The 22,640-nt window shown below is 41.6% G+C and overlaps 2 protein-coding genes across 13 annotated transcripts in view; one reads left to right on the top strand and one right to left on the bottom strand.

Moving 5' to 3' along the window:
• TULP4 (TUB like protein 4) overlaps positions 1-22,640 on the bottom strand; it is a 278,355-nt gene that overhangs the window by 94,562 nt on the left and 161,153 nt on the right. For 7 of the 12 annotated variants that reach the window (XM_078370392.1, XM_078370390.1, XM_035297062.3 and 4 more), the window contains one exon: positions 2,404-2,532. The exons of 2 other annotated variants lie outside the window; for them this stretch is intronic. In XM_078370392.1, coding sequence (XP_078226518.1) covers positions 2,404-2,532 — 129 coding nt within the window. Of the gene's footprint in view, positions 1-2,403; positions 2,533-12,205; positions 12,579-22,640 lie in introns of all 12 variants that reach the window. 3 more of the 12 variants (XM_078370389.1, XM_035297061.3, XM_078370394.1) reach the window with 1 other exon arrangement.
• On the top strand, positions 20,583-21,003 carry LOC118153033 (peptidyl-prolyl cis-trans isomerase NIMA-interacting 4). The gene has a single exon (XM_035297066.3). The coding sequence runs from the start codon at positions 20,608-20,610 to the stop codon at positions 21,001-21,003; it is 396 nt and encodes a 131-aa protein (XP_035152957.1). The 5' UTR covers positions 20,583-20,607.

The following is a 22,640-nucleotide window of genomic DNA, read 5'->3' as shown; positions in this document are numbered from 1 at the left end:
TCTCCTTGATAAACTCCCTTTCCTTTATATATACACATATCTGTCCTATTAGTTCTGCCCCTCTAGAGAACATGACTAACACAAGGGGCAACAACACATCCATGGAGCTGTCATCTCCTAAGATAACAATGCCTTCCTCAGGAATACCTCCTGAAGGACCTGCCTGAGACTGTTAACTTTTTTTTTTTAAATAAGTAGAAACATACTCTAAAATAATGAAAAGTACAGTGAATACCAGAAACAGTCATTTGTTGTTATCAAGCATATGGACTGTACTAATGGTATGTGCTATACTTGTATACACCTGGCATTACAGTAGGCTTGTTTACACCAGTAACACCACAAACACATCAGTAATGTGTTATGCGACATTGTCACTAGGTGACAGAAATTTTTCAGCTCCTTTATAACCTTATGAGATCACCATCTTATATGCAGTCTGCGTTGACCAAAACGTCATTATACAGCATGTAACTACACTATGAATACGCACATTTCTGCCAAAAGAGAAAATCATTTCTTGTTTGGGAAAATGACAATGCAGTGTAGCATTATAGACTCAAACAAACGAGGGTCTGAGTTCTGGCTTACCACCCATGAACTTCCTTGGACAAGTTACTGAACTCCTGACCTGAATTCTTCTCTTCCATTAACTGAGAATAACAATATTTTCAGAATAGGGTTCCTGAAGACTGAAAGATATAACATGTGAAAAAGTCAAGCACTCATTTGGCATTTATCCTTGCTCCCCTTCCATTTCTTTCTCTGAGCAATGATTTAAAGTCCTCTAGCCGCCCTAAATCTGAAGACATGTTTCATCTCATCACTGGGCCTTTCCAGGAAAAGAGTCCCATGCTTTGATTAATGGAAGAATGACAGACAGCACTTTAGAACCTTTACAGGCAAACTCGGAGAGGTGTCCATTTCACAGAAAACCATAAGAAGTTGCTACTTCAAGGCCTGAAATTCATCTCGGGTGATGACCTATGGCCACTGCTGCAAGGCAGGGCAGTTCCATGCTATGAAAGGTGGTAGTATCTCAACATGCTACAGGTGCTATGATAAGATGCAGGCAGTACCATGGGCACTTTTCATACACAGTCTTAGGTGATCCTCCACAATCCTAAGGCAGGTACACTATAGCCCCTACATTACAAATAAGAAAACTGAGGCACAGGGAAGCATCTACCACACAGAAGTCATGGAGTGAGATTTCTGGCCGACACTGTCTTGATTCCAGAGCTCATGCTTTTGACCACATGCCCATCCACATAAAGATGTCCACATCTGTGGCTCTACTTCAAGAAGGCCAGTTAATGGTCACAGGGTAGGCTTTGCCTCTTCCTTTTCTCACTCCAAGGAGGCCTGAAGGAAACTGGTAAGGCCTTATCAGCCAGTCAATATTATTACACTTACTCCACCACGTCAACTCAGAAAAAAAGAATGCTGTTTTCACACAGGGCCTTCTGTGATGATATCTTACAGAGATCCTCAGCCTGCTAACAGTCACTGACAATAATATCTTTATTCATTGTAATTTTATGTCACTTGACTGAATTGTAACTTGGGAAGCTCACAGCTTATTTAAGCAACAGGAGGGAGAGGGAAGAATGAGAAATCAAGTACCTTAGAAGTGTACGGAAAGGCAGCCACAGGGAAATCATTCTAAGAGTTAAAATAGTCCAAGAAACCCCTCATTAATTATTAATTGACACCCCCTGAGGACTCTGGTTCTTAAGTCGCAGTTTTGTATACTCCCCAGAATGGGAGCTGCCTGCTCAAAGGTGTGCCCTTAAACCAAGTGTAATAAAAGGTGCACGATGAAGCTGTCCCATAAACCAGTCCATGGAACAGTTCTCGAAACAACGCAGCTCAGCAGGGTGTCCTGGGTGCAACTGTTTCCTGAGAGTTCAGACAAACAGCATCAGAAAGAAAGGGCTGAAAGACGACAACAGGTGGTTGTGCTAATTGACACCTGCAGAAGAGATAGTAGCACCCTTCCCTTGTTGAGCAGATTGTGAGAAATCACGTGGCGTTCTCTGTGAAAGACCGATGAGATGACAAAACAGAGAAGACACTTTCCGAAGGGGACAAAACCGTGATATGCCACAGGCCCCACATTTAACACGAATCGCAATACTGAAGGATAAAAAATGATTTCACGGATCTAAGTAAAGTTTAAAAGTTGTAGAGTTCTCAAAACAGCAGCATGGTTGAAAAGGAAGCATGATCCTGCTCTCTCTTTTTATCCAGTGGCATACATATGCAAGAGAAATGAAAAGCAGAATTCTAATTTGATTGATTTCTTCTCCCATAGCTCTGGAGCGTGCTGGCTCTGGAATGCCTGTCTGGGCGACCTGTACCCTGCAGCCTTTCACTGGCAGAGCTGCGCCTGCCACTCACCTGTGCCCCACGGTCGTTGACCAGCTCCACAGACCACCTGCCCTCGTACTGAATCCACACGAATATGCCTCCGTCTGCATCGCACGTGGCCAGTTTCTGGTAGGGCTCATTCCACCTCACCAGCACAACCTAGAAAACCACCAAGAAGACATTTACCACAGGAAATAAATCCATGGGCCGGGGTTATTTCTGTGCCATGTTCAGACTTGAAGAACTAATTAGAATGCAATCAGTAAAGGGAGAAGACTGGGGCCGAATGTGGGGATCAGGGGAGGGAACGGCCAGAACTCACACACCAGAGTCCCACAGGGAACCAGCCCCACTGACACGGCTACCTAACAAAGAGAGACAGCGCAAACATGTTCACCACTATAAAACAAAGAGAGGACCCGGGGCTCATCTGTACCCAGCACCTGCCTCTCACAGATGATCCTTCATCTGCTGGTCCTTTGCTGTGGGGAAATTATTTTAACAACATTTACTATGGATTTGAATCAGGGTATTATTTATTTAGTATGGAAAGAGGAAAGGGTGAGTACTATTTAGGTTCATTTTCCCCTGAAGCAAAATTTTCTGTATCTTTTCTGTTCTACCTTATTTCTGAATAGTTTAGCATCTCGATGTGGTTAATGTGGGGAAAAAAATACATATTTGAAACACCTAAGTTGTTTACAAATTATTACAGAGGAAATATGAAGAAATTATAAGCTTCAAAATAGAATTCTGAGTATAAGAACTTTGTTTTTTAACTTGAAAAATTCTGATCACTTATCTAAAAGGGTAGAAACTCTGGTAGGTGGCTTGTGAGAACAGGTGAATGCTGGAGGAGTTGGAGGGCAGCCTCACGGGGCCCAGTAGAGCAGCAAGGGACTGAAGGTTATAGAATGGTCCCCAAACACCACGAGCCACAAAGTCAACACAGCAGGGCTCACCCTGGGGAAGGCTCCCTGAGGCTGTTCCTGATTGGCCCATCGTGGCGCTCACGAAGTAATTCAGTCTGACATTCAGCACACATTTTTTACGTTCATGCTATGTGACTAATAGTGGGTTGGTGACTACAAAACACCCCCGCTGCTCTCAGGTAAGTTCCAGCTGGGAAGTCAGAACCTCCAGACACACAGCTAGATACTGACATATGCCAATTAAATGAGAGCTATTATTAACCAGCAAGAGTACTCTTGCTATGAATAAAAAAAGTCTGGAACCCTTGTCTGCTCCCAGCATTTTATACCTTATAGCTAATTATAATAGTTGTGAACATGTGGCACTGGTTTTAATATAAATTCTAATTTATATCTGAAAATAAAAAGGACTGATGGTTGAAGACTTCCACAATGCCCAGGCCCCCTCTTCATACCCTCTCCCAAGTATCATTTCTGCTTTCAGATCAACGCATAAACCCCATGACTTCTCAGAGCGATGCCATGGACACACCTGCTGTTAGGTCTTTAGACTTGTGTCAAGGGCAGCAGAGGGCTAGGAGGAAGCCCTAAAAGCCATCTGATTTAGTCTGCCTTGAGCAGTCTTGGTTGGCCACACTTGATGTTATCTGTACTTGTTGTAAAATGTGTAATAAAATCAAATTTTCCAAGAGGAAATTATTACCCACTTAAAGTGTGAAGAACATCATAGCCCTTTTTCAAAATTGCAAAAATCAGAGGCAGCTGTGAGGGTGTGATCATTGAGACCTAGAGATCACTAGGAAACCTGAATCCAGTTGATAGCTCACCCCGCTAAAAAGCACCTTGCATGGATGTGGACACCAAGAACTCCCAGGTGGCCCCATCTAGCTGTATCTTCTCTGTTGAGACCCTCTTCCTTGCTCTGGTCATACCTCCGGGGATGCAGTGCTTACGTAATCCAGCATAACTATCAGCTTGTGGACAACTCCCTGCCCCATCCCCCCAATCTGTGCTTCTTGAGCAAAGGGACAGAGGCACGTTCACCTTTAAATACTGACACACAGCAATTCTGAACATGTCGTGCAAACAATAATACATCATTAGAAGTTATCATCCTTGTTCAATTATATATCTGAACTATATAGAAGGTATTGAAAACTATTTCAAGTAGTTTACTTTCAATTCCCAGAGGCATTTGAACAACAGCATATACGGCCTGTCTGCCTACCTATGATAAACCACACACTGTTAGGTGCCAAGGACAGCGATTAAGAGGTCTTATCCCTGTGGAGTTCAGTTTCCTAAACAGACATTAATATAGTTCTCTGTACACAGACACAGGAGGGGGCTCAACACGTGGGGAGCAGGTGACAAACCCAGATTCACTTTTTCAGCTTAGTTTTAAAAATCCTATATTAAAATTACTGATGTTTTAAAGTCAGACCAACATCGACAAAATTCTCAAATGACACTGAATGTCATAAAATTTGGGATTTCCAAGTGGTAAATAAAAGCCAGCTTCACAGACTTCCTTCAGATCTGCCCATGAATTGACCCAAGCACTAGAGTTTGCAAGTGTGCATGTGGCTACAATTTGGTCTCTAACACACCAGATATTTAAGCCCACAGTCATTCATGTACTTCAGAATGGCTACTGTGGAATGGAACATGACAAAGTAAGAACATGATATTGGCTGGGCATGGCGGATCACGCCTGTAATCCCAGCAGTTTGGGAGGCCAAGGCGGGTGGATCATGAGGTCAGGTGATTGAGACCATCCTGGCTAACACAGTGAAACCCCTCTCACTAAAAATACAAAAAAGTAGCCAGGCGTAGTGGTGAGCAACCTGTAGTCCCAGCTACTTGGAAGGCTGAGGCAGGAAAATCACTTGAATCCAGGAGGTAGAGGTTGCAGTGAGCCGAGATTGTGCCACTGCACTCCAGCCTGGGTGACAGAGTAAAGATTTCATTCATCTCAAAAAAAAAAACCAAACCCAAACAAAAAACAACAACAAAAAAACCCCCATGATATTAATGACTAATTAGTTTTAAAATTATTTCCTTATTTAAATGTAATACCAATGAATACTCATCCACTATGACCCTCTCTGTAAACTAATACTTGATGACAAGATGTCATACTCCAGAGGAGAGAGGCTAGCCACATTATCTGCATTTTTGCCTTTATCATCCATCAACAACAAACCTCTTCTTCATGGAAAAGCCTGCAAGGTCACAACATAACACAAACACAAAAGACTGGAGGCAAAAAAATATTTTTAAATGATTTCTAATGTGAAATCAAAGATTTCTTGGTCTTATGACAACACAGTTGCTGTTGCTGGATAAATGAAATGTTCATGGACTCAAATTCATCTTTCAGAAATTCTTAATCAGTTGAGATGCAGCAGTAAATGGAAACATGGTCCCCACTTAAACACTTCTTTGCCTTGAGTTCCAACTAGTATAAATGAATAGGTGAGTAACACCCTTAAATTAGAGACAGAAATCTTTCCAGTAATTTTTGGTTTAAAAAGAAAGCCAAACTGCTAATGCTGTTATTCTCATTTCCTCCCCTGTCTACAATTCACAGCTGCAGCCTTATCTCCCAGGAGCTTACTTCCTGTTCTCTAAAACCCTCCAGACTATTTGGCAACGTTAGGACATACCAGAGTGTTGAGGAATTCCAACTGGAGGCCAGCTCGGTTCTCGGTTGCCTGAATTTTGTGCCATCAGGCTATGGATCTGCCCAGTCATCCAGAGATAGAGCTTCCCTTCCCTTTTAAAGAAAATGTGACTCTCCTTGGCTCTGAGCACCAAAGAACTTCTGTCTTGGGGTCTTAGCTAAAGTATGTGTTCTTTGACTAAAAAGTCAGAGGAAAAGGATAGTTTTGACCTAGGCCTTTGATGGTTCAAAAAAATACCAACCTATTACCTTCTCCAATATAAGACATGTTCTCTCATTTTAGAGTGTTACTGTTATCAGTAAAGCTATTAAAGGTAGGAAAATCTACACAAAAAAACATAGGGCAGAACTGCCAAAATGGGCCATAATCTAAGGTCCTAAGTCAGTCACATCACTTCTTACACCTAGAACTATTTATAGGAAAAGCAAAAGAAGCATCCCTTCGCCCATCCCAAGGATGTTCACCTTCTGAGTCAAGAGCCCTCCACACAGTGCTGATAGACAGGAAGCCACCTAAGGGAACGAGTGTCACCACTATTCAGAAGGATTTCTCTCAACCTAAAACAAATGTAATTTGAATGAACACTAAATACACACAGCTCAAGTAAGAAATCTCTGTGATTATTATCACTCTCTTCTTATTCTGCAATTTATTAAGTGAACCAGCAACAACTACAATTGTGCAAGAAAAACAAAGTGACTGCCAATTTCATTTTAGACACATTTGGTCATTTTGACAAAGAACCCAAAGCATCCTGAAATAGAGGCTGGAAGAAATTCAACTAGAACAATGGTTCCGCAGACTGCTGCCCCCAGAGATGTCACTGGGAGGTCAGTGCTGAGGAAGACGGACTCTGGAGTCTGGCTGCTTGGCTCTGACTCCTGGCCTCGCACCCACCAGCTGCATGGCTGTGGTCCACCAGGACCCTCCTGCTGCCCCTTTCCTTGTCTGCTTGATGCAAGCCATGACAGCACACCCCTCGCTGACCTGTGGGGGAGTATCATAAGGAAGGACCTCAGACCAGGGATAGGCACACAGCAAACATTCTGCAAATGAGAGCTCTGTGTTATTTATTCACAAACTAGAAATTCCAGAAGATAAACACTGGTTCAGCACAATACTTACATATATAGTTTCCTCTTCTTTAATAAAAGATAAATGTTTTGAAAGGTAATCTCCCTTTCCAGACCCGCCTCCTGCCCCTTGCACCCACTGACCAACTCTGTAACTCTAGAGCAACATCACCACATGCTTCACAGGAACACCCTTCTGCCCCTTGGTGCCGGAAGTCCCAGACACTCCCGCCTGCTCTGAGTGCAGCACCTTCTGCACAGTATCGGCACATCCGGTACACTGCGCTCCCTCACACAAATGCTCCACACCAGGCTGAGAACTTTGTAGCTTTTGTTCTATTAAACTATTCTTGAAAAATGATTAAACATTATCTGTTCCCTCTCTCTCTCTCTCAAGAGTGAGATGTTAAAACTGGTTCAAATGAGTGTAACAGCTTTATTGAGACAAAATTCACGTATCATACAATTCACCCATTGTCAGTGTACAATGCAATGGCTATTAGTATATTTGCAGAGTTGTAAAACCTTTAAAATATATTTTAGAACAACTGCATCATCCCCCAAAGCCCTGTACGTTTTAGCTACCACCAACCAAACCCAACAATATTTCCCTCCAGCCCTAAGCAACCAATTTTTCTCTGTTGCTACAGATTTGCCTACTCTGGACATTTCAAATAAAAGGAATCATAAAATACGTGATCTTTTGTGACTGGCTTCCTTCTCTTAGTATGTTTTCAAGACTTATCCATGTTGTAGCATATATCAGTGCTTACTTTTAAAATGTAGTCCAGTAATATTCCATTGTATTGAAAGACCACATTTTGTCAATCGATTCATCAGCTGACGATCATCTAGGCTGTTCATCAACTTTTAGCTATTATGAGTAATATGGCTATAAAATTTTGTGTACAAGTGTTTTGCATAAACATGTTTCCTTTCTCTTGGGTCTATGCCTAGGAGTGGAGTTGCTGGGTCAAATGATAATTCTATGTTCAACTTTCTGACGAACTACGGGACTGGTTTCCGACTGTGCCAATTTACATTCCCACTAGCAATGGATGAGGTTCCCAGTTCCTCCAAATTCTCTCTAATACCTGCTGCTACTTGTCCTCTAAAAATGACAGCCACCCTGGTGAGTGAGCAGCAGTTTGATCTGCATTGCTCTGATGGCTAACAATGCTGAGCATCTTCTCATGTGCTCACTTCTCAGGTGGTCATTTGCGTATTTTTTGAGAAATGTCTATTCAGATCCTCTGCCAATTTTTAGTTGGGTTTGTCTTTTCTATTATTCAGTTGTAGGAGTTTCTCTTAAGCCCTCTGAAACACTAACTAGCTTTGAGGAAAACTAGGTTTTATTTCCAGATAGCCAAATTTCTTTCTCTCATTTAAATGTTCACAAACCCAGCTGGGTGCAGTGGCTCAACGCCCCAGCACTCTGGGAGGCCAAGGTGGGTGGATCACCTGAGGTGAGGAGTTCAAGACCAGCCTGGCCAACACGGTGAAACCCTATCTCTACAAAAAATACAAAAACATTTAGCCGGGCATGGTGGCACTGTCTGTAATCATAGCTACTTGGGAGGCTGAGGCAGGAGAATCACTTGAACTCAGGAGGCAGAGGCTGCAGTGAGCCGAGACCATGCCACGGCACTCCAGCCTGGATAACAAAGTGAGACTCTGTCTCGAAAAAAAAAAAAATCAGAAATTCAGTTCTCATTCAAACACAATTCAATTAACCTCAGTTGACAAGAATCTGTGAATGAAATGGTCTAGAGACAATAAAGGAATTCAGAAAACACAGATCTGTGTTCAGAGCTCTGGAATTCGGGGACGAAGGTGACTCTAACTAGTTCTGAACCTGCATGTGCTGGGGGATGACCTTCTAGTCCCAGATTCTTTAGGACATTTTCCAGGAAACACAGCTACACATTCCTTCCTATATTTTCTAAACTTTTTTTGTTAGAAAATAATGTATCTTCTTATTGGACAGAGTTTATATTATTAGCCAGGCCTGAATTAGGGAAAAGAGAAGTCCACACCAAATCTCCTGATATGAATGCAAAATTACCATTCCAGCCTTCTCATCTCTAAGTGGCAGCAAGATTCTTCCATTAAAGCAAGATAAAACAATGTTGAAGAGCTACATTATAATTACGGTCTGCAGGAAACCCAACAGTTAATACTTTCACCTTTTGACCATATTTAGGCATTCATCTGCTTCAAAATCCAGTGGAACAGTACTCCCCATGACTCTAACTTCCTTTCTTTTCCACTAATCAAAGCTGCTATCTCCTGAGTAAAAATTCTACTGGAAAGTATGTTCAATCACATGCTCCATTCATTGAGCTTGCAAATCACCTTGAAAACTTGTGATTTGAAAACACAAATTCACATTTTTTCTCATCACCGCTTTCCACTCACTCTCAACTGAATACCCTCGGTGTATATAGTAGTTATTAGTAGTTAATTTAGAGCCAACACAGACATCATAAACTAACCACTCTGGCTCACAGATGAGAAAAGATAGGCTAATGAGGTGAACAAACTTTCCTAAGGTCACAAAGCAGATCGAAGGTTAGGTCAGGGTCCAGCTCAGAGGCTCTGTCTTCTCTCTCCTGTTCAGGGTACCTGTCAACCAAGATGGTGCCTGTGGCCATCACTCACTCAGCCAATGAATATTCAGGAAGCACCAAACAGGTGTACTCAGGGAGGACACACAGAAGGAAGAGACGCCTACTCTCAAGGAGCACCTGGTGCAACACTCAGAGAGCCACCTCATTCTTTGCTTTTTAAGCATGTGTTCTTGCTGTCATACTTCTGCAATGCAAAAATGTCCTAGAAAACAACTATCAAATAATTCTGGCTCTGAGGGGAGAAAATAAAATCACACTAAAAAGAAATAAACTAAGATGTTAGTGGTGGTGTGTTATAAATGGTTTTTATTTAGACTTTTCCTTATTTTTTTATTTTCCCACAATGAACATAGTTTACTTCCATCTTCTCATACTTCTGAAAAAACTATCGTGGTTAGACAGTGAATCTGAACAATGTATTTTAGCAACAATAAAATGTTTAGGTCATTTTACATAATTTTACATAGCTTATTTTATCTTCACAAATATCTTAGAAAGAAGTATTGCCATTACTATTACCTTATTTCAGACAAGTGAAGCTGAAAAAAGGTTAAAATCTCTCCACAGACTTTTTAACTTAAAAATCTTAGGCAACATTTATGACATATGTAACAGTTTAAAAATAATTAACTCTGAAGTGTTCTCATTCAGCTTAAGAAAGTCTCACCAGTACTATCAAGAGCACTGTGTATTCCTCTCAGACCTCAGTCTTTTATTGTCTGAGGAAAAAAATGACTTTATGGACATTTCATGTTTTTAATTCACAGGCATTTTTATACCTTAATTATAAAAATAAGAGCCTCAATACATTATTCTTATGGGTTATTTTAAATATTGCAGAAAAAATTTAACATACACCAAAGAAGAGTAACCGAGTTTAATAACCGTATATGTACCTACCATCCAGCTTTAAAATTATCAACATCTTGGCCTGCTGTAAGCTTTAAAAAACTATATATTCTCTTTTTTTTACATTATGGAGCACATGAGATGTTTTGATGCAGGCATTCAATATGAAATAAGCACATCTTAAGAGAATGGGGTATTTATTCCCTTAGGCATTTATCCTTTATGTTACTAAAAATCCAATTACACTCTTAAAGTACTTTTAAAAGGAACAATTATTATTGACTATAGTCACCCTGCTGTGTTATCAAATACTAAGTCTTATTCTTTCTATTTTTTTTTTTTAATCCATTAACCATCCCCACCTCTCCCACCCCAACCTCCCACGACCCTTCCCAGCCTCTGGTAACTATCCTTTTTCTATGTCCACTAGATCAACTGTTTAGATATTTTGATTCCACAAATAAGTGAGAATGTGCAATGTTTGTCTTTCTGTGCCTGGCTTATTTCACTCAACATAATGATCTCCAGTTCCATCCATGTTACAGCAAATGACTGGATCTTATTATTTTTTATGGCTGAGTAGTACTCAATTGTGTGTATGTACCACTTTCCTTCCTTCCTTCCTTCCTTCCTTCCTTCCTTCCTTCCTTCCTTCCTTCCTTCCCTCCCTCCCTCTCTCCCTTCCTTCCTTCCCTCCCTCCCTTCCTTCCTTTCTTCATTCCTTCCTTCCCCTCTCTCCTTCCCTAGTACTCAATTGTGTGTATGCACCACTTTCCCTTCCCTCCCTCCCTCCCTCCCCCCACCCTCTCTCCCCGCCTTTCTGTCTCTCTCTCTCTGTCAAAGTTTTGCAGTGGCGAGATCTCGGCTCACTGCAACTTCTGTCTTTCAGGTTCAAGTGATTCTCCTGCCTCAGCCTCCTGAGTACCTGGGATTACAGGTGCCCACCATCATGCCCAGATAATTTTTTGTATTTTTCATAGAGATGGGGTTTCACCAGGTTGGCCAGGCTGGTCATGAACTCCTGACCTGAGCTGATTCACCCATCTCGGCCTCCCACAGTGCTGGGATCACAGGTGTGAGACATCGTGCCCAGCCCGTCACATTTTCTTTATCTGGATTGCTTCCAAATCTTAGCTATTATAAAGTGCTGCAACTGGACTACACATCTCTCTTTTATATACTGATGTCCTTTTTTTTTTTTTTAATATACCCAGCAGTAAAATTGCTGGATGACAAGGTAGTTCTAACAATTTGGAGGTGTTGAGGAACTGCCAAACTGTTCTCCATAGTCGCTGTACTAATTTATATTCCCACCAACAGTGTTCAAGGGTTGTCTTTTCTCCACTTCCTCACCAGCATTTGTTATTGCCCTTCTTTTGGATGTAAGCCATTCTAACTGTGGTGAGATGATATCTCACTATAGTTTTGATTTGCACTTCTCTGATGATCACTGATTATGACCAACTGAGGGTAAATTCTATTAATCCTTAATGGTCTTCCTTTTCATTCCTTTTTGCCAACTTGCTATGGTTTAAAGTGAACTTGGCAGGGTCTCCATGCCTGGAGCACTCCTGAAATGGGAAGTGACACACAGGCTGCAGAGAGGCAGCTACAGCTTAAGAGCAGTGGGGAAGGAGGCTGTCCAAACCAAAAAGCTATACCTGAGGTGGGTACGTAAGGGAGCCTGGCGCTTCTCCAACGTGCATCTTGAGTGAAGCCTTGACACTGGTACAGGATTTTCCCTCAAATGTCACTTTCTTTGTGAAAATATCTCCAACTCTCCTAGGCAGGACTGACTGCTTCCTCCTTGGTGCTCCCGAGGCCCTCTGCGTGCCTTTCATTAGTTCACACTGCATGTCTATAAGCCCCACTGCATGTAAGAGGCATGGCCAGACTTTCTGAGCAGAGAATGTGGCTTCCTCTTTTCCCATGGGGAGTCAACAGGCTCAGCGATGCTTACTGGAACAAGCAGAGCATTAACAAGAGCATTCTGGGTGGAGGAAGAGTATCGATAGTGAGGGAACTCAATGTGACCTGGGAAGAGAACAATAGTGGTTTGAACTAAGTGGGGGGTTGTAATCTGGGAAAAGCAGTAATGGTAGCTAACATTTACCAAGGCACTTTCTTCACTCCTTGATAAACCCTCTTTACTTGGCATCTTGGGTCAGGTTCCAAATCTTAGCTAAAAGCCTGAGACAGGGGTTCTTACACACTGAGTGATATACTCCAAGCTCTCAGGAAAAAGGCAGTATGGGTAGCGGATGGGGCTGGGGAAAGAGGAGGGAAGGAAGGTTGTGAGAGTGAGACCAGTTCCCTCAGCCCCACACCACGGCAAGCTCTCAGGGTGACCTGCACCAGTCAGTCCCATTTGGAAGCAAGGGGCTGCCTCTTGTGCTCCTGTCAGTCATCAACTGCCAGTCACTGGCTGGGGATGGGGTGGGGTTGGTTAGTTGGAGAGGGAACCAGGTGGCAGCTGAGAGCCCCAGCGGCCTACAATCACAGTGGATAGGGGATGGGTACAAACAACGGTGCCCACGGCACTTGAGTTCAAATATCCCCTCTCAGTCTTCCCTTTTCTAGGTCTTCTTCCAACCTCTAAACACTGAAGGGTTTAGACTCTCAGGGCTCAGCTGTGATCCTACTCTCTTTAGTTTATGATAATTTCCCAGTGATCTGATCTGGTCTCACCTTAAAATCCAATGTTTAACCATCTAATAACCACTGATAACTACCACATTCTTATCTTCAATCCCTGAACTCCATATTCTATCCAATCTCTCTACTTGGCATCCCTATTTGATTGTCTAATAGGCAACTCCATTTTGCATACCCCTAACAATTTTCTCTTGATTTATTTTCCTCTAGGGCTATTCCCCCACAGTACTCTCCCTTGTTAATGACCTGGGTCTGCTGCGAAGAGTCCTAAGCAGCTCTATTTGGGTTACAAAGCAGATTTCCCTCCCTGCCCTACAGGCCTATCAGCTGTGTGGGGGGCCTGTGTGGGCAGAGACGTGGTGCTGCTGCCTTCCAGGTTAAGACAAGGCTTCATGCAGTGCTGGATTCCTTCTGTAAGACATACATAAAAAAAACAAAGCCAGTGCAAAAGAGGTGACTCTTAGCTTGACCTTTATCACCCAACTTTGTTTTAATACTGGTTGAAACATGTAGCTCCAATATACTTTTTTAAATTTAATTTATTTTATTTTAATTAATTAATTTTTTTAGAGACAGGGTTTCACCATGTTGACCAGGCTGATTTGGAACTCCTGATCTCAGGTGACCCACCAGTCTCGGCCTCCCAAAGTGCTGGGATAAGAGGCGTGAGCCACCACGCCCAGTCTCACATGCTTTTTACATATGAACTTAGCACTCCTAAAAATTCCCTTGCCTAACAACTAACTATAAAAGACACTCAAAGGATTTGTGAACATGTTTGAAAACACTGATGCCTATATGAGTATTAGCTCTTGGAGTTACTCCCAAAGGGTAAATGACTTTTACAAAGTTTCTAATAAATTTCAAATTTTAGAATAATTTTAGATCTACAAAAAATTTTTGAAGATAATATATATGTCCCATATGCCTCACACCTAGTTTCCCTTATTATGAAATGATTATTAACATCTTACATTATCATGTATCTTTGTAACAATAAAATAATATGAATATATTATTATTGACTAACATCCACACTTTATTCAGATTTCCTTCGTTTTTACCCAGTGGCCTTGTTTTTCTGTCCTGGAACTTCATCTAGGATACCACACTGTATTTAGTCATCATGTTTTTTTTGTTAGAAACTCTTAACTATGAAAGTTTCACAGATGTTCCTTGTTTTTGGCAACTCTAACAGTTTTCAGGAGGACTTAGTAGGTACTTCGCAGAGTGTCTCTCAACCGGGATTTGTCTGATGTTTTTCTTACACTAGATTATGGGTCTGAGAAGAGGACCATGGAGATGAAGCACTTTTCTCATCACATTGTATCAGTGGTATCACCATGACTCAACACTAGTGATACTAACTTTGATCACTGGCTGCAGAAATGTCAGGTTTCTTTGCTGTAAAATAACTGTTCCCCCACTTCCCATGGTTCTCTTCAGATGGAAGTAACTGCACGGTCCACACTTAAGGGAAGATGAGCTCTGCTCCACCTCCTTGAGGGTAGAGGACCCATGTAAATTCTAACTCTTCTGCCAGGGAGATTTGCCTATTCTCCCCATTTATTTATTTTAACAGCATCGAGTCATGAGTATTTATCTTATACTTTGGGTCGCAGTGCCATACAAGTTCATGTAGTTTGTTCAGATTGTCCACTTATCATATAAAACTTCTCATGTTTTGGATTTTCCTAATAGAAGGAAAACAGATGTTTTAACTTACAGGTTTAACATATACATTAAAAGAGATTTTGAAAAGACATCTCAATCAAATGCAATTTATGGACCCTTTTTTGGATCTGACTCTTATAACTAAAAAGTCAACTAAAAAGTTGACTCCTGTGTCCCTTTGACATCCCCAACCCCATCAATGTGTATTTATTTTGTTTTCTGAAAACTACATCTTACTTTATGATACACCTTACTTCCTAGCCAAGAATGAGACAATTTGAGCATCAAAAATAATTTATATAATGCATCAAAACAAGTATGCTAAAATCCATGAGTCCATGGTAACCCTAAAACAATAAAATCCTCACTGTTAACCTTTGAAGAATGATACAGAACAAACTTATTACTCTGAAAACCAGTAAGCGAATGGAAAAACCAAAACCCACATTTATCCTGCCATTACTTGCTAATAGTACTCCATAAGAACCAAACAGCTGGCTCTGAGAACAACCCAGGATTGAAGCTCGTGGTCAATGTGTGGAGGGGGTGAGTCAGGGCCGCATTTCCAGATGGATCTTTGTTGCCCACAGAACGGGGAAATTCCTAGGTATAGAGGAGACGCGGGACGCCAGGCAGAGGTTTTGGCTGGCGCAGCCGGCAGCCAGCACGGCGGCGCTACACAGCGCTCCGCACAAAGCGTGCTCATCCGGGTGCCCTGTTGGGCCGGCAACCTGAGACTTGGGAGGGCTGAACTTGAGACTGAACGGGACTTGGACAGTGAGCCAGCCGAGGAGATTCCAGGGTGACAGCGTTTGGGGTAGCGCAGTGGGACAAACAAAACGGCAATTCCAAACGCTCCCCGTGGAGGGGTTCCCTGAGGCCGCAGCTCCGTGGGGGAGGGGCATCCGCCATTACCGAGGCAAACCGCCCCTACTGAGGTACACGCCCATTGCTGACGCAGCCTGCCGTTGCCGAGGCAACCTGCTACAACAGAGAGACTCCACCGCAGGGCATAGCCTGTGGCAGCAGGGCGGAGACCGCAGCAGAAGGGCAGAGCCTGCAGCAACAGGGTGAACCTCACACCAGCAGGGTGGAGCCTCAGCAGGCAAATAGTCACTAGACTGCCTCCTAGCTGGGCAGGACAGCGCGGCGGACACTCACAAGGAAAGCCCCAACCCCCCTAGACAGAGCATCTGAGAAAAAAAGGGTTTTTCTATGAGTTATGTTGCAGCAGAATTAAACATAGCAGCCTAACAGCCTTGAATGAACAACAGAGCTCACAGCTCAGCAATTCAGCTCCTATAAAGTACAGACTGTCTCCTCAAGCAGCTCCCTGACCCCTCTATATCCAAAAGACTGACATTTGGCAGGCATCATTCTGGGACGAAGATAGCAGAAAAAGAAACTGGTAGCATCCCTTACTGTTCCGCAGCTGCTATAGGTGCACCCCAGACAAGCAGGGCCTGGAGTGGACCTCAGCAGTCGTACAGTGAAGGGGCTAGACTGGTAGAAGGAAAACCAAGTAACAGAAATACTTCATCATCAACAATCTGGGTGTCCACTCAGAGACCCAATCGAAAAGTCAGCAACTACACAGACGACAGGTGGATAAATCCACAAAGATGGGAAGAAACCAGTGCAAAAAGGAGGAAAACACCCAAAACCAGAACACCTTGCCTCCTAGAAAGGACCAAAACTCCTCACCAGCAAGGGAACACAGCTGGATGGAGAATGACTGTGATGAAATGACAGAATTAGACTTCAGAAGGTGGATAATGAGAAACTTTTGTGAGCTAAAAGAACATGTTTTAAATCAATGCAAAGAAACTAAGAACCTTGAAAAAAGATATGAAAAAAGATTTGAGGAAATGATAACAAGAATGGATAACTTAGAGAGGAATATGAATGAATTAAAGGAGCTGAAAAACACAATACGAGAACTTCGTGAAGCATGCACAAGTTTCAATAGCTGAATTGACCAAGCAGAAGAAAGAATATCAGAAGTCGAAGATCCACTCAATGAAATAAAACAAGAAACCAAGATCAGAGAAAAAAGCGCAAAAAGGAATGAACAAAGTCTCCAAGAAATGTGGAACTATGTGAAGAGACCTAACCTACGTCTGATAGGTGTACCCGAATGTGACGAAGAGAATGAATCCAAGCTGGAAAATGCTCTTCAGGACATTATCCAGGAAAATTTCCCCCACCTAGCAAGACAGGCCAACACTCAATTGCAGGAAATACAGAGAACACCACAAAGTTATTCCGCAAGAAGAGCAACCCCAAGGCACATAATCGTCAGATTCAACAGGGTTGAAATAAAGGAGAGAATACTAAGGGCAGCCAGAGAGAAAGGTCGGGTCACCCACAAAGGGAAGCCCATCAGACTCACAGCAGATCTCTCGGCAGAAACACTACAAGCCAGAAGAGAGTGGGGGCCAATATTCAACATTCTTAAAGAACTTTCAACCCAGAATTTCATATCCAGCCAAACTGAGCTTCAGAAGTGAAGTAAAAATAAAATCCTTTGCGAACAAGCAAGTACTCAGAGATTTTGTCACCACCAGGCCTGCTTTACAAGAGCTCCTAAAAGAGGCACTACACATAGAAAGGATCAACCAGTACCAGCCATTCCAAAATCACACTGAATGCTAAAGAGCTTCAACATAATGAAGAATCTACAACAACTAACAGGCAAAACAGCCACTTAGCATCAAAATGGCAGTATCAAATTCACACATAACAATCTTAACCCTAAATGTAAATGGACTAAATGCACCAATCAAAAGACACAGACTGGCAAATTGGATAAAAATCCAAAACCCATCAGTGTGCTGTATACAGGAAACCCATCTCAAATGCAAGGATACACAAAGGCTCAAAATAAAGGGATGGAGGAAGATTTACCAAGCTAATGGAAAGCAAAAAAAAGCAGGAGTTGCAATTCTCATCTCTGATAAAATAGACTTTAAAGCAACAAAGATCAAAAGAGACAAGAAGGCCATTACATAATGGTAAAAGGATCAATAAAACAAGAAGAGCTAACAATTCTAAACATATATGGACCCAATACAGGAGCACCCAGATATAAGGAAAGTTCTTAACGACTTACAAAGAGACTTAGACTCCCACACAATAATAGTGGGAGACTTTAACACTCCACTGTCAATATTAGACAGATCAACCAGACAGAAAATCAACAAGGATATCCAGGATTTGAACTCAGACCTGGAACAAGCAAACCTGATAGACATTTACAGAACTCTCCACCCCAAATCCACAGAATATACATTCTTCTCAGCACCACATCACACCTACTCTAAAATTGACCACATAATTGGAAGTAAAGCACTGCTCAGCAAATGCAAAACAACTGAAATCATAACAGCCTCTCAGACCATAGTGCAATCAAGTTAGAATTCAGAATTCAGAAACCAACCCAGAACCGCACAGCTTCATGGAAACTGAACAACTGGCTCTTGAATGTTGACTGGATAAACAATGAAATGAAGGCAGAAATAAAGAAGTTCTTCGAAACCAATGAGAACGAAGATACAACATGACAGAATCTCTGGGACACATTTAAAGCAGTCTCTAGAGGAAAGTATATAGCAATAAGTGCCCATATGAGAAGAATGGAGAGATCCAAAATTGACACCCTATCGTCAAAATTGAAAGAGCTAGAGGAGCAAGATCAAAAAAACTCAAAACCCAGCAGAAGACAAGAAATAACTAAGATCAGAGCTGAGCTGAAGGAGATTGAGACACGAAAAACCCTCCAAAAACTCAATAAATCCAAGAGCTGGTTTTTTGAAAAGATCAACAAAATAGACAGACCACTAGCCAGACTGATTAAAAAGAAAAGAGAGAACAACCAAATAGATGCAATAAAAAATGATAAAGGGGAAATCACCACAGATTCCACAGAAATTCAAACCATCATCAGAGAATATTACAAACAACTCTATGCACATAAACTAGTAAACCTGGAAGAAACGGATAAATTCCTGGACTCCTGTGTCCTCCCAAGCCTAAACCAGGAGGAAGCTGAAACTATGAATAGACCAATAACAAGGTCTGAAGTCGAGGCAGCAATTAAGAGCCTACCACACAAAAAAAGCCCAGGTCAAGACGGGTTCACAGCCAAATTCTACCAGACACACAAAGAGGAGCTGGTACCATTCCTTCTGAAACTATTCCAAATAATCCAAAAAGAAGGAATCCTTCCAAAATCATTCTATGAGACCAATATCATCCTGATACCAAAACCCGGCAGAGACCCAACAAGAAAAGAAAACTTCAGGCCAATATCCATGATGAACATAGATGCAAAAATCTTCAATAAAATATTGGCAAGCCGATTGCAACAGCAAATCAAAAAACTTATTCATCATGATCAAGTAGGATTCATCCCGGGGATGCAAGGCTGGTTCAACATATGCAAGTCTATAAACGTAATTCACCACAAAAACAGAACCAAAAACAAAAACCACATGATTATCTCAATTGACGCAGAGAAGGCATTTGACAAAATTCAACAGCCCTTTATGCTGAAAACCCTCAATAAACTTGGTATCGATGGAACGTATCTCAAAGTAATAAAAGCTATTTATGACAAACCAACAGCCAATATCATACTGAATGGGCAAAAACTGGAAGCACTCCCTTTGAAATCTGGCACTAGACAAGGATGCCCTCTTTCACCACTCCTATTCAATATAGTACTGGAAGTTCTAGCCACAGCAATCAGGCAAGAAAAAGAAATAAAGGGTATTCAAATAGGAAAGGAGGAAGGCAAATTGTCTCTATTTGCAGACGACATGATAGTATACCTAGAAGACCCCATCGCCTCAGCCCAAAAACTCCTGAAACTGATAAGCAACTTCAGCAAAGTCTCAGGATATAAAATCAATGTGCAAAAATCACAAGCCTTCCTCTACACCAATAACAGACTTAAAGAAAGCCAAATCAAGAACGAACTGCCATTCACAATTGCTACAAAAAGAATAAAATACCTTGGAATACAACTCACAAGGAACATAAGGGACCTCTTCAAGGAAAACTACAAACCACTGCTCAACGAAATCAGAGAGGACACAAACAGATGGAGAAACATTCCATGTTCATGGTTAGGAAGAATTAGTATCGTAAAAATGGCTATACTGCCCAAAGTAATTTACAGAATCAATGCTATACCCATCAAGCTACCACTGACTTTCTTCATAGAACTGGTAAAAACCACCATGAACTTCATATGGAACTAAAAGAGAGCCCGCATAGCCAAGTCAATTCTAAGCAAAAAGAACACAGCGGTGGGCATCACACTACCGGATTTCAAACTATACTACAAGGCTACAGTAATCAAAACAGCATGGTACTGGTACCAAAACAGAGATATAGACCAATGGAACAGAACAGAGGCATTGGAGGCAACACAACATATCTACAACTATACAATCTTTGATAAACCTGACAAGCAATGGGGAAAGGATTCCCTGTTTAACAAATGGTGTTGGGAAAACTGGCTAGCCATGTGTAGAAAGCAGAAACTGGACCCCTTTTCCTGACACCTTACACCAAAATTAACTCCAGATGGATTAAAGACTTAAACATAAGACCAGGCACCATAAAAACCCTAGAGGAAAATCTAGGCAAAACCATCCAAGACATAGGAGTAGGCAAGGACTTCATGAACAAAACACCAAAAGCGAGAGTTCAACAGCAGGTTTCCAAGATGCCGCCCAAAGGAAAAAGTGGTTCTGGAAAAGCGGGGAAAGGGGGAGCAGCCTCTGGGAGTGACAGTGCCGAAAAGAAGGCTCAAGGTCCCAAAGGTGGTGGCAATGCAGTAAAGGTCAGACACATTCTATGTGAAAAACACAGCAAAATCATGGAAGCCATGGAAAAGTTAAAGTCTGGGATGAGATTCAATGAAGTGGCTGCACAATATAGTGAAGATAAAGCCAGGCAAGGGGGTGACTTGGGTTGGATGATCAGAGGGTCCATGGTGGGACCATTTCAAGAAGCAGCATTTGCCTTGCCTGTAAGTGGGATGGATAAGCCTGTGTTCACAGACCCACCAGTTAAGACAAAATTTGGATATCATATTATTATGGTTGAAGGAAGAAAATAAAATCTTACAAAAGACTAAAAAAAAAAAAAAAACACCAAAAGCATTGGCAACAAAGGCCAAAATAGACAAATGGGACCTAATGAAACTCCTCAGCTTCTGCACAGCAAAAGAAACAGTCACTAGAGTGAATCGGCAACCAACAGAATGGGAAAATATTTTTGCAGTTTACCCATCTGACAAAGGGCTGATATCCAGAATTTACAAAGAACTCAAACGGATTTACAGGAAAAAAACAAACAAGCCCATTCAAAATTGGGCAAAGGATATGAACAGACACTTTACAAAAGAAGACATACATGAGGCCAACAATCATATGAAAAAATGCTCATCATCACTGGTCATCAGAGAGATGCAAATCAAAACCACATTGAGATACCATCTCACGCCAGTTAGAATGGCGACCATTAAAAAATCTGGAGACAACAGATGCTGGAGAATATGTGGAGAAAAAGGAACACTTTTACACTGTTGGTGGGAGTGTAAATTAGTTCAACCATTGTGGAAGACAGTGTGGCGATTCCTCAAGGCCTTAGAAATAGAAATTCCATTTGACCCAGCAATCCCATTACTGGGTATATATCCAAAGGACTATAAATCATTCTATTATAAGGACACATGCACACGAATGTTCATTGCAGCACTGTTTACAATAGCAAAGACCTGGAATCAACCAAAATGCCCATCGATGATAGACTGGATTGGGAAAATGTGGCACATATACACTATGGAATATTATGCAGCAATCAGAAATGATGAGTTTGTGTTGTTTTGTAGGGACATGGATGAATCTGGAGAACATCATTCTCAGCAAACTGACACAAGAACAGAAAATGAAACACCGCATATTCTCACTCATAGGCGGGTGATGAAAAATGAGAACACATGGACACAGAGAGGTGAGTACTAAACACTGGGGTCTATTGGGGGGAAAAGGGGAGGGCCAGCGGGAGGGGGTGGTGGGGAGGGATAGCCTGGGGAGAAATGCCAAATGTGGGTGAAGGGGAGAAAGGAAGCAAAACACACCATGTGTGTACCTATGCAACTGTCTTGCATGTTCTGCACATATACCCCCAAACCTAAAATGCAATAAAAAAATTAAAAAAAAAAAAAAGAACTGAACAGTTGATGAAACAAAGTTTTTCTTTGTGTAAATATTCCAGGTCATAAGGAATGACGAAATTAGGATAGCATCATTTTGCAACAGCTAAATGATGCAACAGCTCTAGGCAATGACTGTCAAAGGCAGTTGAAATTATCAGGTGGAAGGCTGATGGAAATGTAGTTTGAATAAATCAAACTGATAAGCCCTAACTCACTGATCCACTTTTAACATCACAAAAAAACAACCCCATATTACACATCTTCTGATAGAGGTGCATGCAGTAGTCTCAAAACAAAACCAAAAAAAGTCAAACTTCAGTCACTAGATAGATGTAACTAGTTTACAAAAAATAAAGAAAACGGAAAAACACACTTAACAACTTTGCGGGGATTTAATCTGGAAAATCCATTTATCATATAAAACTTCTCATGTTTTAGATTTTCCTAATACAAGGAAAACAGATGTTTTAACATACAGGTTTAACCTACACATTAAAAGAGATTTGAAAAGACATAATAATGTAATGCAATTTATG

Source organism: Callithrix jacchus, chromosome 4 (assembly GCF_049354715.1).
Source record: "Callithrix jacchus isolate 240 chromosome 4, calJac240_pri, whole genome shotgun sequence".
NCBI lineage: Eukaryota > Metazoa > Chordata > Mammalia > Primates > Cebidae > Callithrix > Callithrix jacchus.
This window is presented reverse-complemented; position numbering and strand designations above follow the sequence as displayed.